At 41.5% G+C, this 21,241-nt stretch overlaps 2 protein-coding genes across 2 annotated transcripts; both read left to right on the top strand.

Moving 5' to 3' along the window:
- Positions 1 to 301: 301 nt before the first annotated feature.
- Positions 302 to 2,781, top strand: pnoca (prepronociceptin a). The gene is made up of 2 exons (XM_061068890.1): positions 302 to 421; positions 2,164 to 2,781. The coding sequence occupies exons 1-2, from the start codon at positions 302 to 304 to the stop codon at positions 2,779 to 2,781; spliced, it is 738 nt and encodes a 245-aa protein (XP_060924873.1).
- Positions 2,782 to 5,830: 3,049 nt separating this feature from the next.
- On the top strand, positions 5,831 to 20,181 carry pdpr (pyruvate dehydrogenase phosphatase regulatory subunit). The gene is made up of 18 exons (XM_061068684.1): positions 5,831 to 5,895; positions 6,535 to 6,808; positions 8,123 to 8,256; positions 8,540 to 8,621; positions 9,207 to 9,370; positions 9,557 to 9,678; positions 10,051 to 10,168; positions 10,624 to 10,773; positions 12,034 to 12,226; positions 12,470 to 12,594; positions 13,039 to 13,194; positions 14,076 to 14,209; positions 14,397 to 14,545; positions 14,628 to 14,740; positions 15,333 to 15,427; positions 15,518 to 15,607; positions 15,709 to 15,891; positions 17,246 to 20,181. The coding sequence occupies exons 2-18, from the start codon at positions 6,546 to 6,548 to the stop codon at positions 17,651 to 17,653; spliced, it is 2,679 nt and encodes an 892-aa protein (XP_060924667.1). The 5' UTR covers positions 5,831 to 5,895; positions 6,535 to 6,545; the 3' UTR covers positions 17,654 to 20,181.
- Positions 20,182 to 21,241: the final 1,060 nt, after the last annotated feature.

Genomic DNA, 21,241 nt, shown 5'->3' with positions numbered 1-21,241 from the left:
GAGATTGTAAATTGTCTGTTGCTATAAAAGTCAGCATTTCCAGGGGGGAACTCCACCTCTTGCCCCGTGTCAGCTGTGGTCAGCACCCTCAAAGGATAAGCAATGTTGATAATGGAGGGATGACCTCTGATGTAAAAGGCAATATACCTGTACAGCAAGCTGCAATACCACTTTACTACAATTAACTTCTACTACACTATACCAATGCTGTCTATACTCAAATTATACTAAAGATTGCATTGCATTGTTGTGCTGAACATGTGTTTGATGTGTCCCGTGTTGTGCAGCGGACAGTGGGACTATGAAGACTCTGGTGGCTCTGCTGCTGCTCTGTCTGTGTGATCCTGGACAGAGTGACTGCCAGACTGACTGCCTGTCCTGCAGCAACGTCCTGCCAAAACAGCTCAGTTTCAACACCATGGTGAGGAGTCTGCACACACACACACACACACACTTGCAGATTGCTAGAGTGGTACTCCTGTGCATATTTGTATTAACAGACTACATGAATGCAAATTGAAACAACTTTATCGCATCTATTGGAACCAAATATGTGGATTGAAGAAAAGATCCTAAAACATTGCTCCTCATCCTCCATTAGAATTTTCATTTTTATTATTTGAATATCATAGACATTGAAGAGCACAGGTGTCATTATAAAACTAGCTGCTTTTGGGTTTTGGTCTTTTAATGCACCACCACCACAGGAACACATGAAGGAAACAGACCTATGCCTATGTCTAAAGTGATAGGCCAGTACTTAAAAATCATACTCTAAATAATGAGCATACTCTCCATCCAGACAAAACCACACAGTTCCCCCACATAAATATACAAACTCATACTAATACAATCTGTCCACAGGGCTCTTTTAATTTGGAGATCAAATAAGTGCAAACCCTCACCCCACCTTCATGTAGTCATCCTGTTGTCTCTCCATCTTCCTCTTACTCAACAAATGACCCTTTTGGCATTTGAGTTTTAATTTGTTGTGGCTAAATGATGATGTGTTGCTCCTCACTGTGGATGTGCCTGCCGGTTGTCTCTCTCTGGTTAAAGGCGAGCACTTTGGCAGGGAAAGAACAAGAAGACACTTAAGTGCTCATGTGCTTCAAACATAAGTGTGGCTCTGTCAGTGTTGTTCTATAGTGCCAGGCACTTTTATTCAAAGGGAACGTGAAGTAAACCAATGGGACTGGGCATTTATTGCCTTGTGTGGATGTACATGACTGCTATACTGCCATACTGACTTATGCCCCTTATTTTTAATACCTCACTTGCCTACTTTTATATTTTCTGCTCTCTTTTATCTCCATCTCTGCTTCTTAGATGAAATTAATTTAACTTTTGCTTTGATCAATGAGGAACCAGGGTTTCTATGATTAGCGTGCTTTACGTAAATCCTCAAAGGAGCATAAGGTTTTTCATACACAGTAACAGACACACACACTCATGTTCTAACTTCTATCTTAGTGAGGACACTACACTACACACTACACGCTCAATGCATTCCCTAGCCCTTTACCCTAACCTTAACCATCACAACTAAATGCCTCACCCTAATGCCCCTAGCTTTACCTAGCATCAACCTAAACCTCAAACAGCCTAAAGAGGTTAAAAAGTGAGAACCGACAAAAATGGCCTCCTTTTCCTAAAATGTCCTCGCTACGTAGGTTCAATGCTCAAAATGACAGAGAAAGATCGGTTGGATTTCCAACCGATCTTTCTCTGTCATATTGATTTTTGTATTGTATGAGCTAAGGACCTTCCTATCCAACAGCCCTCACAAGAGGCTATGAGTACTTCATGTTCATTTTTAAGGTATACAATTTATAATTACGTTTTCTTCCCCACCCTCTTAGGTTTTATTATTTTCCCCTTCCAGAGTTACGTAACATCACAATGGCTCTCAGCAGAGTGTACACCTAGATGTTTATATTCACTAGATCTGTATATTTATTTGGATCTGCACCAAATTGGACTCATAAATATTAGAGTCCTAAATAAGTCAGATTTTCAAAATCTAGATCCATAAATTATTCTCTATTCTCTGAGAAATCAATGACATTATTTATAAATATTGAATCTGTTTTGCAATGTGATTTAAATGACCTGGACTGATTTCAAAGAGGAAATAAAGAGGATTGTATTTGTTTCTGACAGGTGTGTCTCATTGAATGTGAAGGCAGCATCTCTCCAGCCTTCTCCTGGGACCTCTGTCGTAAGGTGCTGTCGTCTCCAGGGTCCTCCCTCAGTGGCACGCTGCGGAAAAGATCTCAGGAGGAGGTGGAGGCCCTGTTTCCTGAGGAGGAGGAGCAGGTGGAGGGAGGTCTGGTTCTGCCCATAGCATTGCAAAGGTTCGATCAGGTGACCAAAGCGCTCGGGGTGGATGAGAGGGATCTGGGCGGCAAAGACAGCCAGCTGAACGCTGCCTACAATTCCCAGAATGCCATGTCCCTCGAGGATGAGTATGAAGAGGAAGAAGGGCAGGAAGAAGGGAATGCTGACATGGCAGCGAGAGGAAAGAGTGATGTAGGGTTGAGCTTCTCCAAGAGATTTGGTGGCTTCGTCAAAGGGAGGCACGCCTACAGAAAGCTGATGACTCCGGGAAGATCGTACCAGAAGAGATATGGTGGCTTCATCGGCATCCGGAAGTCGGCCCGCAAGTGGAACAACCAAAAACGTTTCAGCGAGTTTCTGAAGCAGTATCTGGGCATGAGCAGCCGGGCCACTGAGTTCAACAGTGTGTCAGAGGACCTCACCCGACAGAATGAAATTTAGCAGAGTGCACCTTTAAGCCAATGACATAAAACAGATGTATTTTCACCAATCTTGTTTTGTATTTTACTCACCAATGGGTCAAACTCTAACTGGCGTTGCCAAAGACGACCTATTCAAATTCAGATATTAAACAAAACGCAAAGATTCCAGTGGAGTAATTAGAAACACTGGTCCCCCTGAAACTTGCATTGACTTCACATGGCTGTACCAGTTAAACAATCGTGTTTTATTTGATCATAGCTGCACTTTATGAGATTTGAAAGCTGCCGAAGTGGGAATCCTGGTGTGTTTTACAGCAAAATTAAGGATAATATCAATATTTAGTGTAATCTATGAGCTAAGTCATCAATAAAAAAATCCCCTGTATCATTCAGTAGCTTTACTTTACATAATCATTTCTTTGCTGGGTCATGTGTAAAAAGTGCCAAATTTTCTAACATGGAGGTCTCTGGCTGTGTGGGGGGGACGGGTCCTTGAAAAATGGGCAAGAACCTCCATTATTAAATCTATCAGGAAAACCACCAGGAAAAAAGACAAATACCATTGTTTTTAATGTTTTGGCATTTTGGTTAGGCAATGTCAGAAGTAATATAGAGTATAATGTATGTGTTTTGTTTTAAAAATTTAAAAACACACTGATTTATCACTGTGCCAAAAAACATGTCTCCTGGGGCAGGTTTAAGTAAAAGAGACCTCCCACAGTTTGGTGTTATGATGGACGGACACACTACACAACACTTAATTTTCATGCATTATACAGTAAACTACTAATCTGTCTGCCAAACCGACGATATGTACAAGTGGGCATCATCTCTGATTGGCTCCTGTGTCCAGATGCCAGATTCATTTATGTAAAAACAGTAGTTGATATTTTCTGTTAACTGTAACGGTGTGAAATGTTTTTGTTGCCCATTATGGGGATTTGTAAATAGCTTAATTTAATGTCAATAAAAATAGTTTGCTATTTCCATTTTGTGACCTGTCATGCAGCAACTGATTCTGTGTCTTGAAGTATTTATTTTTAACAGTCAGTTATTAATCTGTTTACCTCCTTTTATCGATAGACAGTGCTTTTGGTTTTGTAATTCTTCTTTGACTAGTGTCTGATTCTGATATTAGAAAATAAAGCAGTTATAACTGTTGCCAATTCATTCAAAATTATTGATATTCATACAACAAGAAGTCTGCATATATGAATATTAATGAACCTTTAGTAACGGCGTATTCTGATGCCTAGACCTCTTTTCGACCAGCTCAGAGATCAAATGCTCTTTTGGGCTACATGATAAACTAATTAGTGGCTTATAACTATCAATGACTTATTGCTCATCTATGAAGCATTAATAACAATATCTTATTTATCAATAATAAATCCATCATTCCAACTAGTTTCTTAGTTATAAAGGATGACTGATTATAAAGTGGAAGCAATTTGGTAAGTTAATTTGTCACTGCCTTACAAATAAAGTCTATAGATATATGCTGCTATCTATAGTTTCCATGTGGCCTTTAAAAAACCTTGAATATAGTTTATGTTGGGGTCCAAACATTTCATGTTATATTCATGGTTGTATTATAAGAACTTACAATTCATAACTATATTATAATTCATACTTTTCTTAGAATGTATAACTTATAAACTGGAATTATTTAATGATTTGAAATTCATTATTTTGCACCCAACTCACTCTTCCATGCTACTTTGTTATGGTGTGTTAGTTCTACTCTGAGGCTTCATGAAAACAGGAAGTGTATTTCTGCCTTAGAAGAGGGTGTCTTGTGATTAAAAGGCTCAAACACCAGATGACACTATGGTACAAAACTGAAGATATGTCCCTAACATCCGATGGTCATTAACATCCAATAACATCAATTGGTGTTAGGCATCAATAAGAGCGGTAGAACATACAAGGGGTATTCTCGATCTTGTCCTATGTTCTAAAAAGGCATAGAGGTAATGATGTCTGACCTACTGAGCGTCCCCATGGCTTTCATAGTAGCCTACTGTCCTACAAGCCAGTAGCCGGTCAGATTTACCTTTAGCCTCAGCGTTTGGCCTGTATCATTGAAAACACTTGATGACACTAAGGTACACAACTGAACTTATGTCCCTAACATCTGATAACATCTACTGGTAGTCCTTCAGACGTGCAAGGGATATTGATCATATCCTATTTTCTACAATGTGTATTGGTGGAGGGGAGCTGTTGTAACTTTCCTTCAAACACTGCATCAACCATGCAAACCTTCCAATTTACAGACAACCCAGTCCTCTGACGCCCCTCAGTGGTCACTGGTGTACACACCCATCTGTATTTCTGCATTTGCATTAGATAGATAGATAGATAGATAGATAGATAGATAGATAGATAGATAGATAGATAGATAGATAGATAGATAGATAGATAGATAGATAGATAGATAGATAGATAGATAGATAGATAGATAGATAGATAGATAGATAGATAGATAGATAGATAGATAGATAGATAGATAGATAGATAGATAGATAGATAGATAGATAGATAGATAGATAGATAGATAGATGGATACTTTATTAATCCCGAGGGAAATTCAGATCATCCAGTAGCTTATACAGTTAACACTTAAACACCTCACTGACATTCATACATAAATCACATACGGAGAATATATATACAGATACAGGAATGGGATGCAATGATGTGATAGTGTCAGTGTCCAGTAGGGAAGTGTTCTTGTACTGCTGGAGTGGAAAGTACAATAAAATATAAATATATAAAACAACAAAAATATATACATATATAAATATATAAGAATATGTAGTGCAAGTCCATGCATGGGGCTAGTATAGCCAGTAAAGGGATGGACAGTTTTATTTTATTAAAAACAAAATTTACCTCAAACATGAACAAGACAGTTTAAATGATTCAACACATTAATAATACTTGATTGGTAGGAGACGTATTAAGGAGGAAACACACTTGAGTGTGTAAGATTTAATTGTGAAGGTTCAGACCGGATGTTCCTCTCGGTGCTGAAGGCATTTGACAGTGGAGCTGCTGCTGCTGCTGTTTGTGTCGTATCTCTGAACCTGACTCCTGACAATAACAGCGTCTGGACCTGATCGGATCTGTGAGTTTCTGTCGCCGTGGACAGTGAGAGAAACCCCGGGACAGCACTGTCTCTTCACCGCTTAGCTCCGCTGCAGCTCAATAACCAACAGTAGCTAGCTGTCCCATAGCCGAAGCTAGTGTCGCTAGCTAACTGCAATGCTAACTGCAACTATATGAGAAAAAACAGAATTTCAGTTCAGTAAACTTCCTCGAAACTTTAACGACGCACATGTCAGGACGGGCTCTGTACAGCTAAGCTAATGTTCAATGACAACTAAACGTCACACCAGCTAAAACTAGCTGTGCTGCTACAAGTGTAGGTGCAGCGAAGGCTGGGAGCTAGCACCAGAGAGGAATACAAGTGTGACAGCTCAAGGTCTATTTCAAGTCAACCTTGTGGACCTCTCAGGCCCCGTGTCCACCAGCCACACTGCTGGATGCTAGGGTTAATGTCACCCAGTGTTAGCTTGTTAGCTCAGCTACACAGCAGTCCCTGGGCTCTCCTAACAACTGCACTCAATGCAGATTAACATTCATCATCTTACAACCTATAGGGAGTTAGATTTTTGACATGTGCAGTACTGACATGTACTGTATATTAACCTTGGATCGTGAGTACATGACCAGTATGTGAGGCTGTGTGTTTGTTTGTGTGCAGTGAGCACAGCTATGTGCAGCTGTGTGCGGAGCTCCAGGGCTCTGTCCCCTGCCCTGCTCCCCAGGCTGCTGCTGCCCCAGCCCGGCTACAGGTTGTCCGGCAGGGCCCTCTGGACCTCACCGCACTGCCTGGCCGTCAATGGAGACTCCCAGCTGCTGCCTCTGCCCAGCCAGGCCCGGGTGGTGATCTGTGGAGGAGGCATAGTGGGGACCTCGGTAGCTTACCACCTGGCCAAACTGGGCTGGACTGACATTGTGCTCCTGGAGCAGGGCAGGTGAGATACATCTCTTTAAAGTTTTAGGTGATATTGTATCGGGGTGGGAATTGGCTAAAATGTGACGATACAATAGTATTGCGATATTTGGGCCATGATTCAATAGTATTGCGATTCTGCAATATATTGCGATACTGCAAGTATTGCAATTCGATTCTGCGATATATTGCGATTCGTGTCCCCCATATTATTCAAAGGCATTACAAAAAAATGAGGAAAATAAGACTGCTCAACTCACTTCAAATGTCACATTTAATTCTGTGAACAACATTTTCTTCTACACATTAACTGAAGTGCACAAACTAAGAAAGGGTAGTGCAAAAACTTTGTCCTTGAACATTCAGGACACAGGACATTTGTAATTATTTTCTGAATAGGAGACCTCTCACATGAACACTGAGCTCAATCATATAAATAAGAGTAACCTAGAGCTTCAATCAAATTGAGACATGCGAGGTCATGACCCAAAATGTTAAATTCATTTGGGAATATTGGCATTTTTGTTCAGAAAAAGGAGTTGGTCAACATGCTCAGATGTTAAAGTGCTCCTCTGGGCCGTTACTATATCTCCTGCAGTGGAGAACATCCTTTCCGCATACACACTAGGTATCTTTTAAACTCTGAAACTCTCCTCGTCATGCTTTGCCAGCCAGGGGCTGTTACATGTATAATTGTAAATAAATATTTAAAAAAAAAATACTTTGTGCTACAGTATCGATATAATTGCTGGCGCAAAATATTGCGATTCTGAACAGAATCGATTTTTTCCCCCACCACTAATATTGTAGAGTTGCAATTTAATGAATCATATTTCAGACCCAGTTTTGTGGTTGGCCTTTAGGACACCGGATCCCCAAAGTTTGCAGCTCTGACTGCCACCAACTCTGACCTCTTAAGGCCTCTCGGAGGGGGGGGCAGAAACAGACAGTCTTTAAGTGAGGAGGCAATAGAAACAGTAAAAAGAGTTGGTTGGATATTGCTCTGTTATTTTTAAAACAGGAAAATGGCGACAACCAACGGCTGTAAGGGACATATCATCAGTTGTTTACCTTAGTGTCATCCGGTGTTTCAACCTTTTAGTCAGAAGACACCCTCCGTTAAGGCCGGCCCACCACACGCTGATCAGACCTGGATGTGTGTGTGTGTCTCTCACATCTTGGGCCTCAGTTGATCCATTTCCATCGGCCCTGTTCCGGGTTCTGCAGTCTGTGCTGTTTCTTTCATTGTCTGGCATAGGGCGCCAGATTCTTAGCTTTTGGAGAAACCTGGGGAATGTTGAAATAATGTTTTATTGTTTTATTGTCCTGATAACAGACTTGGTGCAGGAACCACCAGACTGTGTGCTGGCATCGTCAGTGTGGCCAAGCCTATTTCCATAGAGGTTCAAATGGCCAACTACTCCAACAGCCTTTACCAGCAGCTGGAGGGGGACACTGGGATCAAAACAGGTCTGCCTCTGTGACACGGTCATGTCTGACTCATATTGACCCAAACTATGATGCTACCAAGGTTTATGATATGTCTCATTGTTGTGAATAATTATTGTCCATGTGGCTTATAAATTTCCTTCAACCCTTACATATTCTCAAGATTAATATGCTTTTCGTTTCATTATTGTATCTCTCCATATTACAGTCTTTGCTTGAATGATGATCACTTTGAGTTTGAGGACAATCATTTTGACTTTGTTGTTTGTTGTTTGCTTGTTTTCTGTGTGTACGTGTGTTTTAGGTTATGTGAAGACGGGGTCTTTGTGTTTGGCTCAAAATCAGGATCGTTTCATCTCTCTGAAGCGCCTGGCATCCCGACTAAAGTAAGACCTGAAAACCCCAAGTCAATATTACATTTTATATATGGAAGGGGGTCGCTGTCAAGCGGCCAAGATATTTTTTTGAACTATTCAACACATCTGATTATCAAACACAACGCTGCCGACACAGCAAATCTTACAAAACATAGAAAACTTACTCTTAAATGTACACATCCATGGGCTGGCTGATTATCAAAGTACATGGTTTGCCCATTGAGGAAACTCATGATATATAGAGAGTTATATTTAAACCAGTCTGAGTTAGTTGGTGGATATACTGTAACTGAGTTTTGTCTGACTCTGTCACTCCAGGGCCTGAACTCTGAGCCTGGTGGTAATATGTTGCTCTAACATATAAACAAGACAGATTACCTTGTTTCTTTAACTGGACCATTTTATTACTGGTAGAAAATCAAAACTATGATCACACAGCTGCTATATCTTTGTCTTCCACTCCAGGTGTTTGTCTGATATTGTTATCACACAAACATTTGTCATTATATTTAAAGCTGGTGTCACACTGATGCGAAGGACAAGTTTAAAAATCTTTATTCATTTTAAGCCTTTGTGTGTATCTCCTATCCTTAGGGTAATGGGGATCAGCTGTAACATCATTAAACCTAAGGAAGTGGCCAAACTCCACCCTCTTGTTAATATTCATGACCTGGTAGGAGCGCTCTACCTCCCTGAAGATGCTGTGGTGTCTCCACCTGAAGTTAACCATGCCTTGGCTACGGCTGCTGCTGGACAAGGTAGCTCAGAACTTACCTTTGATGGACCAGTAATGGAACACTCTAAGAAATGTTTACCCAGTAGTTCTTTAATCTTTAATTCAAGCCATTTTACTGTTCTGCCACCTTCTGCTCATCCTCTTCATTGTCATCTCCTCCCTCCCTCCTCCTTTCTTCTCATCCCCTCATCATTCTCATACTATCCAGGGGTTCAAATCCTGGAGCGGACCACTGTTCAGCAGGTTCTGGTGGAGAAGGGTCATGTGATGGCAGTGGAGACTGACCGGGGCTCAATTGAGTGTGAATACTTCGTCAACTGTGCTGGACAGGTAAACCTTTGAGTGGAATTGAGGAATACATGTCCGCATCAATGAATCGCAGGGCCATCTTAAATCAAGGAGTCTGTGAGGGAAGAGCTTTGTCAGCGTTTGGGAATCATGTCAATTTCTTGTTCTTTTTACCTACATTATTAACCAGATATAACTAAACATTGGGAAGATTGAGATCAGACTGTAGCATTTCGCACAGCAAATATCCGTATTACTCGAATGGGGGTGGCTGAAGTTAGCCTGACATGCTAGATCTGAGTGTTGCCCGACTGTACAAATAGTCAGTTTTATGTGAAATGTGCTGTTTTGAGCAATATACTTGTTTTCTTACCAGCAACATAGACACATTTGTAATGCCTGTCTCTTCTCCAGTGGGCTTACGAGCTTGGCCAGGCAAGTGAGACGAAGGTTTCGGTTCCTCTTCATGGCTGTGAACACTTCTACCTTCTCACAAAACCTCTCCAGGAGCCACTTCCCCCCGGCACCCCAGGTCTCTCACATTAACCTCACAGGAAAATGAACCATCTTTTGCAACAGATACACATTTACCAACAGATTGTAAATTACAATCATTTAATCTCCTGCAAAAAGTCATATCTATAATATTGTAATATTACAACAAACATCAGTCAGATAGCACGATAGCAGTTACTTTGTCATATGCATTAATGAACTGGAGAATACACACTTTAAAAATACATCTAGGAATGAAACTATTGGTTGAGAGTGAGAGTATAAGGTGTATGTAATGAATGTATTATTTTACTGAATTTAATGCTACTAGATTCAGTCCTTTATAATTGATAATATACTCAGAAAATGTATAATTATTTACAGTAAAAATGTTATAATCCTTTGTGTTAATGTAAATGCTTTTTTGCAGGTTTGTTCCAAACGAGAGAGAGAGAGAGAGAGTGATCTAACTGACTTGTGTCTTGTCTTTAGTGGTGATCGATATGGACGGCAGGATATATGCACGGCCGTGGCAGGGTGGTCTCCTGTCGGGGGGCTTTGAGAAGAATCCCAAACCCATTTTCACAGAGGGTCGCAACCAGCTGGAGATCCAGAACATGCAGGAGGACTGGGACCACTTTGGTAAAGGAGAGAGCTGGAGGGAGGGATGGGAGATGGACAGGCAATATGTATATTTTGCATACAAAGATTTATTTTGCACATTTAAACTTATTTTGTATATTTAATACTATTTTGAGCAATTGTACATCGAGAGATTATTGGTAGACGAGGCAGACACATCACTCGAGACACTTGGCTGTCAAAGTCTTCTCAGATGTTCAACTGCACTCTATCTCTTAAGTATATACATATCATAAGTATTATTTCATTTAATTATTATTTTTTTGGCAAGGCTATACTCATGGATTTATTATTTATTTATTAATACGTTTATAATTATCCCTTGTTGATAGAAGAAAAAAAAAACTGGGTCAGTGCAGGCATCTTTTTTGTATGCTTTTGAAATGTTAATTGTATGGTATGTATGTATGTATGTCCCCACAGGCGTATGCACGCACACAAGCACGCACACAAGCACGCACACAAGCACGCACACAAGCACGCACACAAGCACGCACACAAGTACGCACACAAGTACGCACACAAGCACGCACACCTGTCCTTTGGCCTTGGCCTTGCACTGGTAATCTGAGATTCCTCATTCAGTTTGACAGGTTGTCATAAAGGCAGCAGTGTGTCAACAACTGGCCCTGGACTGCAGCAACACACTGAGTCAGACCAAGCTGTTAGGGCTGGTTCGACAACTGTAATCACAGTTATTTTTCGTACCACCGAGTTTTCCATTTTATTGCGCTGTGTTTCTAGTCTGTGATCAAATCTAGGAAACCCATGAAATCAATTAAATTATCAAACTAATTCACAGACAGAAAAGAGCGATAACACAATGTAGTTTCTACTGACACAGCACTGAACACTGTTGCCTTAGGTTCGTCTTTCATGAAAGAATACCTGCTGGTCTGTTTATGGCACAATGTGAGATAAGGTTACACTTCCTGCTGTGCAGAAGGAGCTTGAGCTTGTGGAATATTTCACAGTTGTACAGGGCTGTTGGTGGTGGAGGTAAATCAAAAGGCAATTTAAGCCAAGTCCAGTATTTCTTCTATTTTTTTTTTGTAATGCTAGAAACAACAGAGAAGGTCGAAAAGACAAGTAGCCGCCTTGTGTTGTGACAGGAAGTCTGTGGTTTATGGGGAAATACGAGGCATGCATAGTAAACTTTATCATATACTGGTTTGTTAATCATTTAAAATGTTACACATTGATGTGGATATTTTATGAACTTTCTAAAAAGATCAACCTCATTGTCTTGTTTCCCTCCAGAGCCAATGCTCACATCTCTGATGAGGAGGATGCCTGGTCTGGAGACCGCTGAGATCCATCAGCTGGTCAACTGTCCGGAGTCCTTCACGCCTGATATGCGCTGCCTGATGGGGGAGATCCCGGGCCTCTCTGGATACTACGTGCTGGCAGGGATGAACTCCTCCGGTTTGTCTTTCGCTGGAGGAGCTGGCAAGTAAGGATGTGTAAATTTAAATGTATTTGCTGGAGCACAGCCTGTGGTGTAGATGTGAATGAACGTAATCAAATGGGTTTGAAGACCAGACTGAAATTTATTCTACACCTTAATGTATTTAGGTTTGGGACTGACACAGAAACTAATCGGTTTCTAAATGGCAGCGATCAGAATTGTGATATGTTTTGGTTGCATTACAATGAAGCACAAATGGTGTGTGTTTGTGTGTGATTTGTTATGAAGGTACCTGGCAGAGTGGATGACCTACGGCTACCCCACCGCCAACGTGTGGCCACTGGACATCAAACGCTTTGGTAACTTGCAGAGCAGCCGAACCTTCCTGAGACACAGAGTAATGGAAGTCATGCGTGAGTAATATACTTTTAAGGGTTACGTTTTTTTAACCATTTTAATATTTCTGTTAAAGATAATAAAAAAATGATGCTCTCAATTAACCCAAGCTCTCTAGTGTGAGAAGCTAGTTATTTCCCCATTATTCACATATCATAGGTGATGCCAAGGGAAAAGCAATATTTGTTATTAAAAAAACTTCTCCCTCAGGCATGAAACCAGTAACTGAACAGAGTTAAAGCATCAGATTGGAAGATTCACTTTTTTGCCATCCAAAATTTATCAGAATAACTGACAGATGTTGATATTTGGTAAAGTAGTTAGCGCTGATGGCCTAAAACACAATAAAAATGTACTTGGTCATTATTTATTTTTTCCTGTGCTTATAATTCTATGAATGTAAACTGTTTTTGGCAGTTTTGCTTTGGTGCTTCAAAGTGTCTGTGTGTGTTTGGGTCCAGCTCTGCTGTATGAACTGAAGGTTCCTCGCTGGGACTTTCAGACTGGCCGTCAGCTAAGGACCAGTCCTCTGTATGACCGCCTGGACACTCAGGGAGCACGCTGGATGGAGAAACATGGCTTTGAGAGGCCCAAATACTTTGTTCCTCATGGGAAAGGTAAGAGTTACTGAACAGCAAACATACAATCTACATTCACTTTATCTTACATTTTTGAGTGAGCTTCACAAATCAATTAATTGTATTAAACTTGTGAAGAACTGCCAGGTCAGTAAGTTTTGATGAAGTTCATCAGGTGTAATTAATAAAACTAGGAAGGATGCTTGTAGAGCACATACTTCTGCAAAGGCCAACACCATATTTCTCCCAGTTAATGAAAGTAAAACAAAATCCGTATCTGCCTGTATCTTTAAATCCACCCAATGTGTCATGATTTCTTCCTCCCTGCACTTCTCAGAAATTAGTTCTGTAATTTTTTAATAATCTTGCTGACAGACAGAAAGACAGCTTTGAAAACTCTTCCTCCCTGGTAACAACCGTTCATCACAGATCTCTCGCACGCTTGAGTGTTCTTTGGGGCAGATGTGTAGGCGGAGCTGACACGACCGAAGAAGGAGAATCATAATACAGCAATGAATAAAGCAGCTAGAAATGACACAATTTCATGACACTTTTATGATAAGTTATCTGTTGATAATCATATTATATGATTGATATCAATATTTCAGTTGATATTGTACACTGGGAAGGACTGTGAAAGACTGTTATTGCTTCTATCAGCAGATGATTTCCAGTTTTGCTTAATTTTCTTATTGTCACATCGGGGAAGTCTCTTGAAAAATGCTGCTCATAATCTTGAGAGAATTTCCATTTAAAGAGCTCTTTTTAATTGTAGATTTAAAAGTAGCAAGTGGGGATTTTGAATCTAATGAATTCTGATAAATTAAATGTCTTGATGTGGTTAGAACATGTCCCCAGCAGCAAGTGTATTTTCTCTAATGCCTGAATTATTTGTTTTATTTTACTGAATGTGTTTGTAGATTTGCTCTCTCTGGACCAGAGTAAGACCTTCTACAAACCAGACTGGTTTGACATTGTTGGAGCAGAAGTGAAATGCTGCAAAGAGGCCGTGTGTGTCATTGACATGTCCTCCTTCACCAAGTTTGAACTGACTGTGAGTGATGATGCATGACAGCTAATAATTGTTAATCAACACTGGATCTCATAAAGCATTAAACTGCTGCTGCCCTTATTTGTGGCTTCATATTTAGAATAATATATTTCCCCTCTGGTCACAGCCAGTCAGTGACGTCAGCATGTGTTTACCAAGTTAACCCCTTTGCTCTGTCCTGATGTCCCAGGCAACAGGAGACCAGGCTATGGAGCTGCTGCAGCATCTGTGTGCCAACGACCTGGATGTCCCTGTTGGACACATCGTCCACACCGGCATGTTGAACGAGAAGGGAGGTTACGAGAACGACTGCAGCGTTGTCCGCCTGAGCAAGAACAGGTCTGAACCACAAATAACACTGTACACCTGTAGATCATAATGATTCACTTGGAATAACTCACACTTTTCTTCTCCTTTGCAGCTTTTTCATCGTTTCTCCGACCGACCAGCAGGTCCACTGTTGGTCCTGGATGAAGAAACACATGCCTGATGAACCACAGCTCCACCTAGAGGATGTCAGCTGGAAGTACACAGGTAAGTGCAGCACACTTGATCTGCAGTGATGTTGCCAGCTGGCCACACTGTTTTAGACACTGGAAGCAATGCACCATCATCAGATATCTGCTCAGAACCCTATTACATGACCTGATTCTGGCAATTGTTAGACATTAGTGTGATTAAGTGGGTGGTTAATCACACATTCAAAAAATATCAGTATGGTTGTAATGTAATTACCATAACTGTCTGAAATGTGAGCAACATTAACAGGTAAATATACATTTTCTGTATACAAAATAAAACACCAACCAACAATAGCTATCCCAAAACCTGTGCAGGCACTGTGCAGCTAACTCTAATGATCCACATGTTATTGGTGGTAACTAAGACTAATTATTTTTATTAGTTAATAATTCAATTTTAGCTTACAAGTACAATTAGCTCAGGTTTTTTATTTAAAAAAAGAAAAATAGCACCTTCACCTCTGACTTGAGTCCCTCTCAGCTCCTTTGTACATTTTAATATTATTACTGGTTGTGATCCAGGTCAGGAAACATGGAGGGAGGACGAACCTGACCTGGGCTGAGGTTTGTTAATCAGGGGATCTTTTTTTCTCTATTACCCGCAGCTTTAAATCTGATTGGACCTCGTGCAATGGATGTTTTGGCTGAGCTGTCATATGTTTCAATGACACCTGACCACTTCCCCTCCATGTTCTGTAAGGTAAGAAACAACGGCTAGTAACAGTACCATTATATGATTGTCTACACGTTGACATGAATGGTAGCTGATTGTGTTTGTGTGTGTTTACAGGAGATGAGTGTGGGCTACGCCAACGGGATCAGAGTGATGAGTATGACTCACACTGGAGAGCCCGGCTTCATGCTCTACATCCCCATAGAGGTTCAACCTGCACACACACTAACATGTAGTCACAGGATGGTTTCTAAGCTTTTATTACACAGTACAAGAAGTTCATCACTCTCCTCCTCTGCTCCCCACAGTACGCCCTGCATGTGTACAACGAGTTGATGTCAGTGGGTCACAAGTACGGGATTCGTAACGCAGGGTACTACGCGCTGCGCAGCCTCCGCATAGAGAAGTTCTTTGCCTTCTGGGGTCAGGACCTGGACGCCTTCACCACCCCGCTGGAGTGTGGACGAGAGTTCAGGGTTAAGTTTGACACGGTCAGTAAACACTCGGGCTGTGCAACCACATCACATTACAAAGCTGTTTTCTTATAGTGTCATTAAACGGCAAGACCTTAGTGTTGCCAAGGTGATGTAGGTGAGAAGAGATTCAACAATATCAGTATTGATGCATTATATTCAGTATTGTACTAAATGCTTTTTTGAAGCTCTCTGTTAAGTTTGAATTGGTTTAAAGATGAGAGAGGAGCAGAATACTAACAGGCTCTTCTGTACTGAAGCCTTGAACATATGGGTTGCTTTGCCAGGATGGAAAAAAAAATGTCACCAGACTCCACCTGCAGGCATAACACACTGAGTGTTCAGAGCCACCTGAAGTTTACCATCATTCACATTGACACTGTCTGCTGCACACATCTAAAGTATAATGACAGAGTCAAAGTATTAAAGACTGGAACCCACAGTGTGAAATTAGTTTCAGTTGCTTTCCGATGATCAGTCTATATTAACGAAGAAATGTGTAAGATCAAAAAGCTGTGGTTGCTGTCGCTCCTATATTCACACAGCTCAGTGTCATGTTTGAGGATGTTGTTTGTTTGTAGGGCAGGCTTCATAATCTAAAGCCGTTTTCAGTCAGTAACTCTGCAGAATGTCTGCTCAATTGGGGCTGGATTATCTCTGGAGTTTGCCTTAAATGCAGCAGGAGATTCTTCGCTCAGACCTGTTCACAACAACCCAGAAATCTCTGGAGCATTCCAGTGAGAGGTTGCACAGCAGGACATACATTCAGCTGCTGAGATCATGTGTTCTCTCTCTAAGTTAAAGTCTTTGTCTGTCTTTTTCATCTGGATATGATGATGATTTTCAGTTTCCAGGAAATCCGATTTTTCTGGTTTGATGCTGACTTTATACGGGGGAGCCAGGTGGAGTAGTCCAGAGCCAATCTGGAGGCTCTCAGTCCGACATTGGCGTTCACACATGCTCCTCTTTCAGAGAAAGTGCAGAGAAGTTCCAGAGTTGAGTGCATGTCTGAAGGCAGCTTAAATTGACGTCTGCGTCTTTTATGTGTAAAGCAGAGTTTTTACTAGGGGGCTGGCAGGAGCAACTCTGGAGAAAGTCCAGAGCCTCTCACTCGGCCATTTGCGTTTTCACATACAGCCCCTCTAGAGAATGTCAGATTATCAGAAGTTCAATGCAGGTCTGAAAGCAGCTTAACAGTTCTCTGTTGTTAATCTCTCCTGTTTATCTCTCCTCATTTTTTTTACATATTCCTCTTCTCTTCTTCCTCCCCTCCACTTTTTGTCCACTTCCCTCACTCCTTCTTGTTTCCTCCTCATCCTCCTCCCATCCTGTCCTGTGTCTGTACCTCTGTCCTGTCTCACTCTACCATCAGGACAAAGACTTCCTTGGCCGTGAAGCGTTGCTGCAGCAGCGTCAGGACGGTGTGTTCCGGCGGTTTGTCATGCTGGTTCTCGACGATCATGACACTGAGCTAGACCTGTGGCCGTGGTGGGGGGAGCCCATCTACCGTAACGGCCAGCTGGCCGGGTCAACCACCAGCAGCGCCTATAGCTACACCCTGGAGCGCCACGTCTGCCTTGGCTTTGTATCTCCGCCACCAGGCCGAGAGGGGCTCCCCACACCCATCACCCCGGACTTCATCAACCGTGGAGACTACGAGGTGGACATTGCTGGCCAGCGCTACCCAGCCAAAGCCAAACTCTACCCCTTCAGCTCCCTGTTCACTCAACAAAAACGCCGCAAGGAAGACATTGAGCTCAGCAACCTCCAGGGGAAGTGATGCAGAGAAACAGAAAATCCTCTGATACTCCTTCAGCTCACCAAATCCACTCCTGCACTTAACTCACAGTGCCAACCTATCTTCCCTTCTCTGGCTCCCGCTCAGAGGGCTGATTGCACAATCACTCCTGGTCCCTTTAATGTTTAACTTCTACGTTGCATCTCCCTCTTTCAAAGTGCAATATTTAACATGAGCCAAGTGCTTGAGCTCCTGTGTCATGTAAGTCTGTTTTCAGTCCTTTCCTCCTTAACAATCCAACACAGTCCACACAGTCTCAGAGCCTCCTTCACTGGGACAACCTGCAGTTAAAGTGCCTTTGTCAAGGCAACACCAACACTAGCTCGTGAGAACTTTGTTCACTTTGTTTACTTTAACTCGTCCAGAATGTAATTTTCATTTGACCGACCATCTACTCCAGTGGTGTTTCTGTCATTGTTACGAGTCTGAAAGAAATTCAGAGCTGATGTGTGTGTGTGTAGATGTTGACTCTGTTCCTCAAATTGAAACGTTTGCTGCTTTAAAGAATGCGAGTGATGTGACGTGTCTTACAACAGGAAAATATCCTCCCCAGTCAGGGGGAAAAGGCCTGATATTATCATTATGAAACCATTGCTTTGTGTGCCGCCCATTACTGCCACTTGCACTCCTGATGAAAACGCTTCCTAAAAGCCTCAACCCATTTTCTTTAACCCTATTAACCATCAACTTTTCTGGGGGTTATTTTGCTGTGAGGTTCGCGGTAATATAATCCAACCTGTTATTTATGTTCTGTGCTTGTTTCGAATCAGCGTTGCTCCTCTGATGCTGATGTTTTGTCGTATTGATGCTGTTGAATGCGTGGCAGATATAAGGTGAAACCAGGCTGGGAGAGCTGCAAGCGGAGCTGTAATCCCAGACCTGTTGACTGGAGTCCACGTTTTCTTACATTGGCAATTTGAGTTTTGCCTGATTCAGAGTGTAGACATTTATGTAAAGGAAGGACTCCATTTAAGATAAAGCAAAGTATTTTTGTATAGCAAGTATGTATAAAATCTCTATTTTCTGTACTGCACATTTTTTCTATGTCAGTTTTAAGTTATATCGGCCGTATGAATTGTCAGTTTGAGCAGTTTCGTCCTTGCAGTCGTCCTTCAGATCATGGATTAATTCAAATGCTTTCCAGAATATTCCCAACATGCAGCCGCAGCTCGAGGTTTTCCAACCTGTGTGTTTGAATACAGAACATCTACAATATAAATTGGTGTGGGGGAGCCACATACTCTGCCTGAGTGCCCTGACTTGAGGAGGGTGGATGGTAGAATTAAAGGCAAAGTCTGTGATCCAGACGTAAAGTAAACACCACCCACCTCTCTCCGGCTGACTGACAGAACACACATACATTTAAGCTGAGAGCAACAGCTAAATAAATGTTCATGGTTATTGATTTTGTTTAAGGCTGTTGCTTATTTTTCTATTTACGGTTTCTCCAACTTTATTGTTACAATCATGAATTGATTTGCTCCGATTTATTACGAGATTTATTTATTTTCTTTCCCTGAAAATCCTCTTAAACTCGAGCAGCAGTAGCAGCAGCCCCGTCTGAAGCACTTTCACCTCTGAGAGTAGATTGCAGCCACTTTAAGTTTGGATGTTCCAGAAAGCAGCTGCAGTGTTGACAAAACGAGAATATGGACGGCCTCATTAAATCTTCATTGACGTGAGTGTGACTCTGTTTTCGAACCACCTCAGGCTTTTCCTCTGCAAACGGATGTAAGCACGAATGAAGGACATGTTCGGTGTGGTTGGCGAGCTGTTTGGCAGCAGAGGCGTCTCAGCAGCGGGACGATAAAGGGCCGCTGTGTGCACTATACAACATGGCTGAGAAAGTGCACAAGATGTGTGTCTTGTGTCGTGTTTCTGTTCATCTCCAGCTGCAATAGGGAGTCGGTTCATTGCTTATAAAGGGCTAATTTTGTTTGTGTGTGCACTTAATATTAAATGAATCGTTTGCATGCGAGAGTCTGGTGGATTATAAGGAGTCTTTATGTCAGTGTGTTCACTATGAGGCTTCAACCCTGACCTCTGCTCTGTAGAACCAACATCTCCCTACAGCAGAGATGCTCCGCTTTGTCTCTTTGACACTAAATGGCCACATTGGACTTGAACTGTTGTCCGATGTTGAAATGTAACATTTCCAAATGTTCTGTTCAGCCAATGTACAAGGCTCCATAATCACATTTCAACCAATAGAGCTTCTGATTAACACTCTAACCATGGCTGTGATATTCTCATCACACACATCTACCAGGTTTTACATAAGAACGTACGTCCAGAAGATTGTTACGCTAAGGGAAGTCTGTCGTGATGATGACTCATCTGTCACATACACATACTCAACACCAGGGGCAGTGGTTTCTCTTATCATCTGTCATACTGGACTGATCTGTAAATGACAGCTTTCCCCCCAAAGCTTTATTCTGTTGTGTTCATATATTAAACTGATGCTTGACTGTCTCATGTTAAATATAGAGAAATTATTCATACCAGAAGTTGCTTCATCTGTTCATTGTGTGTGTGTGTGTACATGTACTTATATCTTTGTGAGGACCGTTTTGAGGAAAAACTTTACAGAGTGGGAACATTGTGGGCTGTTTGTTAAGTTAGGTTTAGATCAGGGCTGGGTATATTGAGTGTGAGATTTGATTTAAAAAACACCACACTAAATTATTGCTACGAGGGCAGATGTACCTTATAAACACCAACTTGATTGGTTAAAATCCCACCATAAATGAAATAAAAGGTTTAAATGTCCACAGACAGGAGATGCATGAGCAAGTTCTTATTAAAATCCTCCAGACTTGAATGGTCTCTCCCCAGTCTGTCAAGTTAAATAAGATGAGACATTTTATTATGACAGTTTATAGAAATTAATGAATAAATAACTGAAAGCTTGTGGAATTCATAAAAGAAAGACATACAATAATTACACTACCGTTCAAAAGCTTGTGGTCACCCAGACAATTTCGTGTTTTCCATGAAAACTCACACTTTTATTTATCCAATGAGTGGCAAAATGAATAGAAAATATAGTCAAGACATTGACAAGGTTAGAAATAATGATTTTTATTTGAAATATAAATTTTGTTCTAACTGCTTTCGTCAAAAAATGCTCCATTTGCAGCAATTACAGCATTGCAGACCTTTGGCATTCTAGCTGTTAATTTGTTGAGGTAATCTGTAGAAATTTCACCCCACGCTTCCTGAAGCCCCTCCCGCAAGTTACATTACAGACAGCATACCAGCTGCATGCTTCTTCCCTAAATAGTTCTTGCATAATTTGGAGGTGTGCTTTGGGTCATTGCCCTGTTGTAGGAGGAAATTGGCTCCAATCAAGCGCTGTCCACAGGGTATGGCATGGCGTTGCAAAATGGAGTGATAGCCTTCCTCATTTAAAATCCCTTTTACCTTGTACAAATCTCCCACTTTACCAGCACCAAAGCAGCCCCAGACCATCACATGACCTCCACCATGCTTGACAGATGGCGTCAGGCACTCTTCCAGCATCTTTTCACCTGTTCTGCGTCTCACAACTGTTCTTCTGTGTGATCC

Source organism: Limanda limanda, chromosome 3, assembly GCF_963576545.1.
Source record: "Limanda limanda chromosome 3, fLimLim1.1, whole genome shotgun sequence".
Lineage (NCBI taxonomy): Eukaryota > Metazoa > Chordata > Actinopteri > Pleuronectiformes > Pleuronectidae > Limanda > Limanda limanda.
Note: the sequence above shows the minus strand (reverse complement) of the source record. Positions and strands in the feature narration are given on the sequence as shown.

Coding starts and splice junctions, on each gene's coding strand:
- pnoca (XM_061068890.1), top strand. CDS start 302: ATGAAGACTCTGGTGGCTCTGCTGCTGCTCTGTCTGTGTGATCCTGGA. Junction 422..2,163: donor AGCTCAGTTTCAACACCATG/GTGAGGAGTCTG, acceptor TGTTTCTGACAG/GTGTGTCTCATTGAATGTGA.
- pdpr (XM_061068684.1), top strand. CDS start 6,546: ATGTGCAGCTGTGTGCGGAGCTCCAGGGCTCTGTCCCCTGCCCTGCTC. Junction 10,774..12,033: donor GGAGGACTGGGACCACTTTG/GTAAAGGAGAGA, acceptor GTTTCCCTCCAG/AGCCAATGCTCACATCTCTG. Junction 12,595..13,038: donor CAGAGTAATGGAAGTCATGC/GTGAGTAATATA, acceptor GTTTGGGTCCAG/CTCTGCTGTATGAACTGAAG.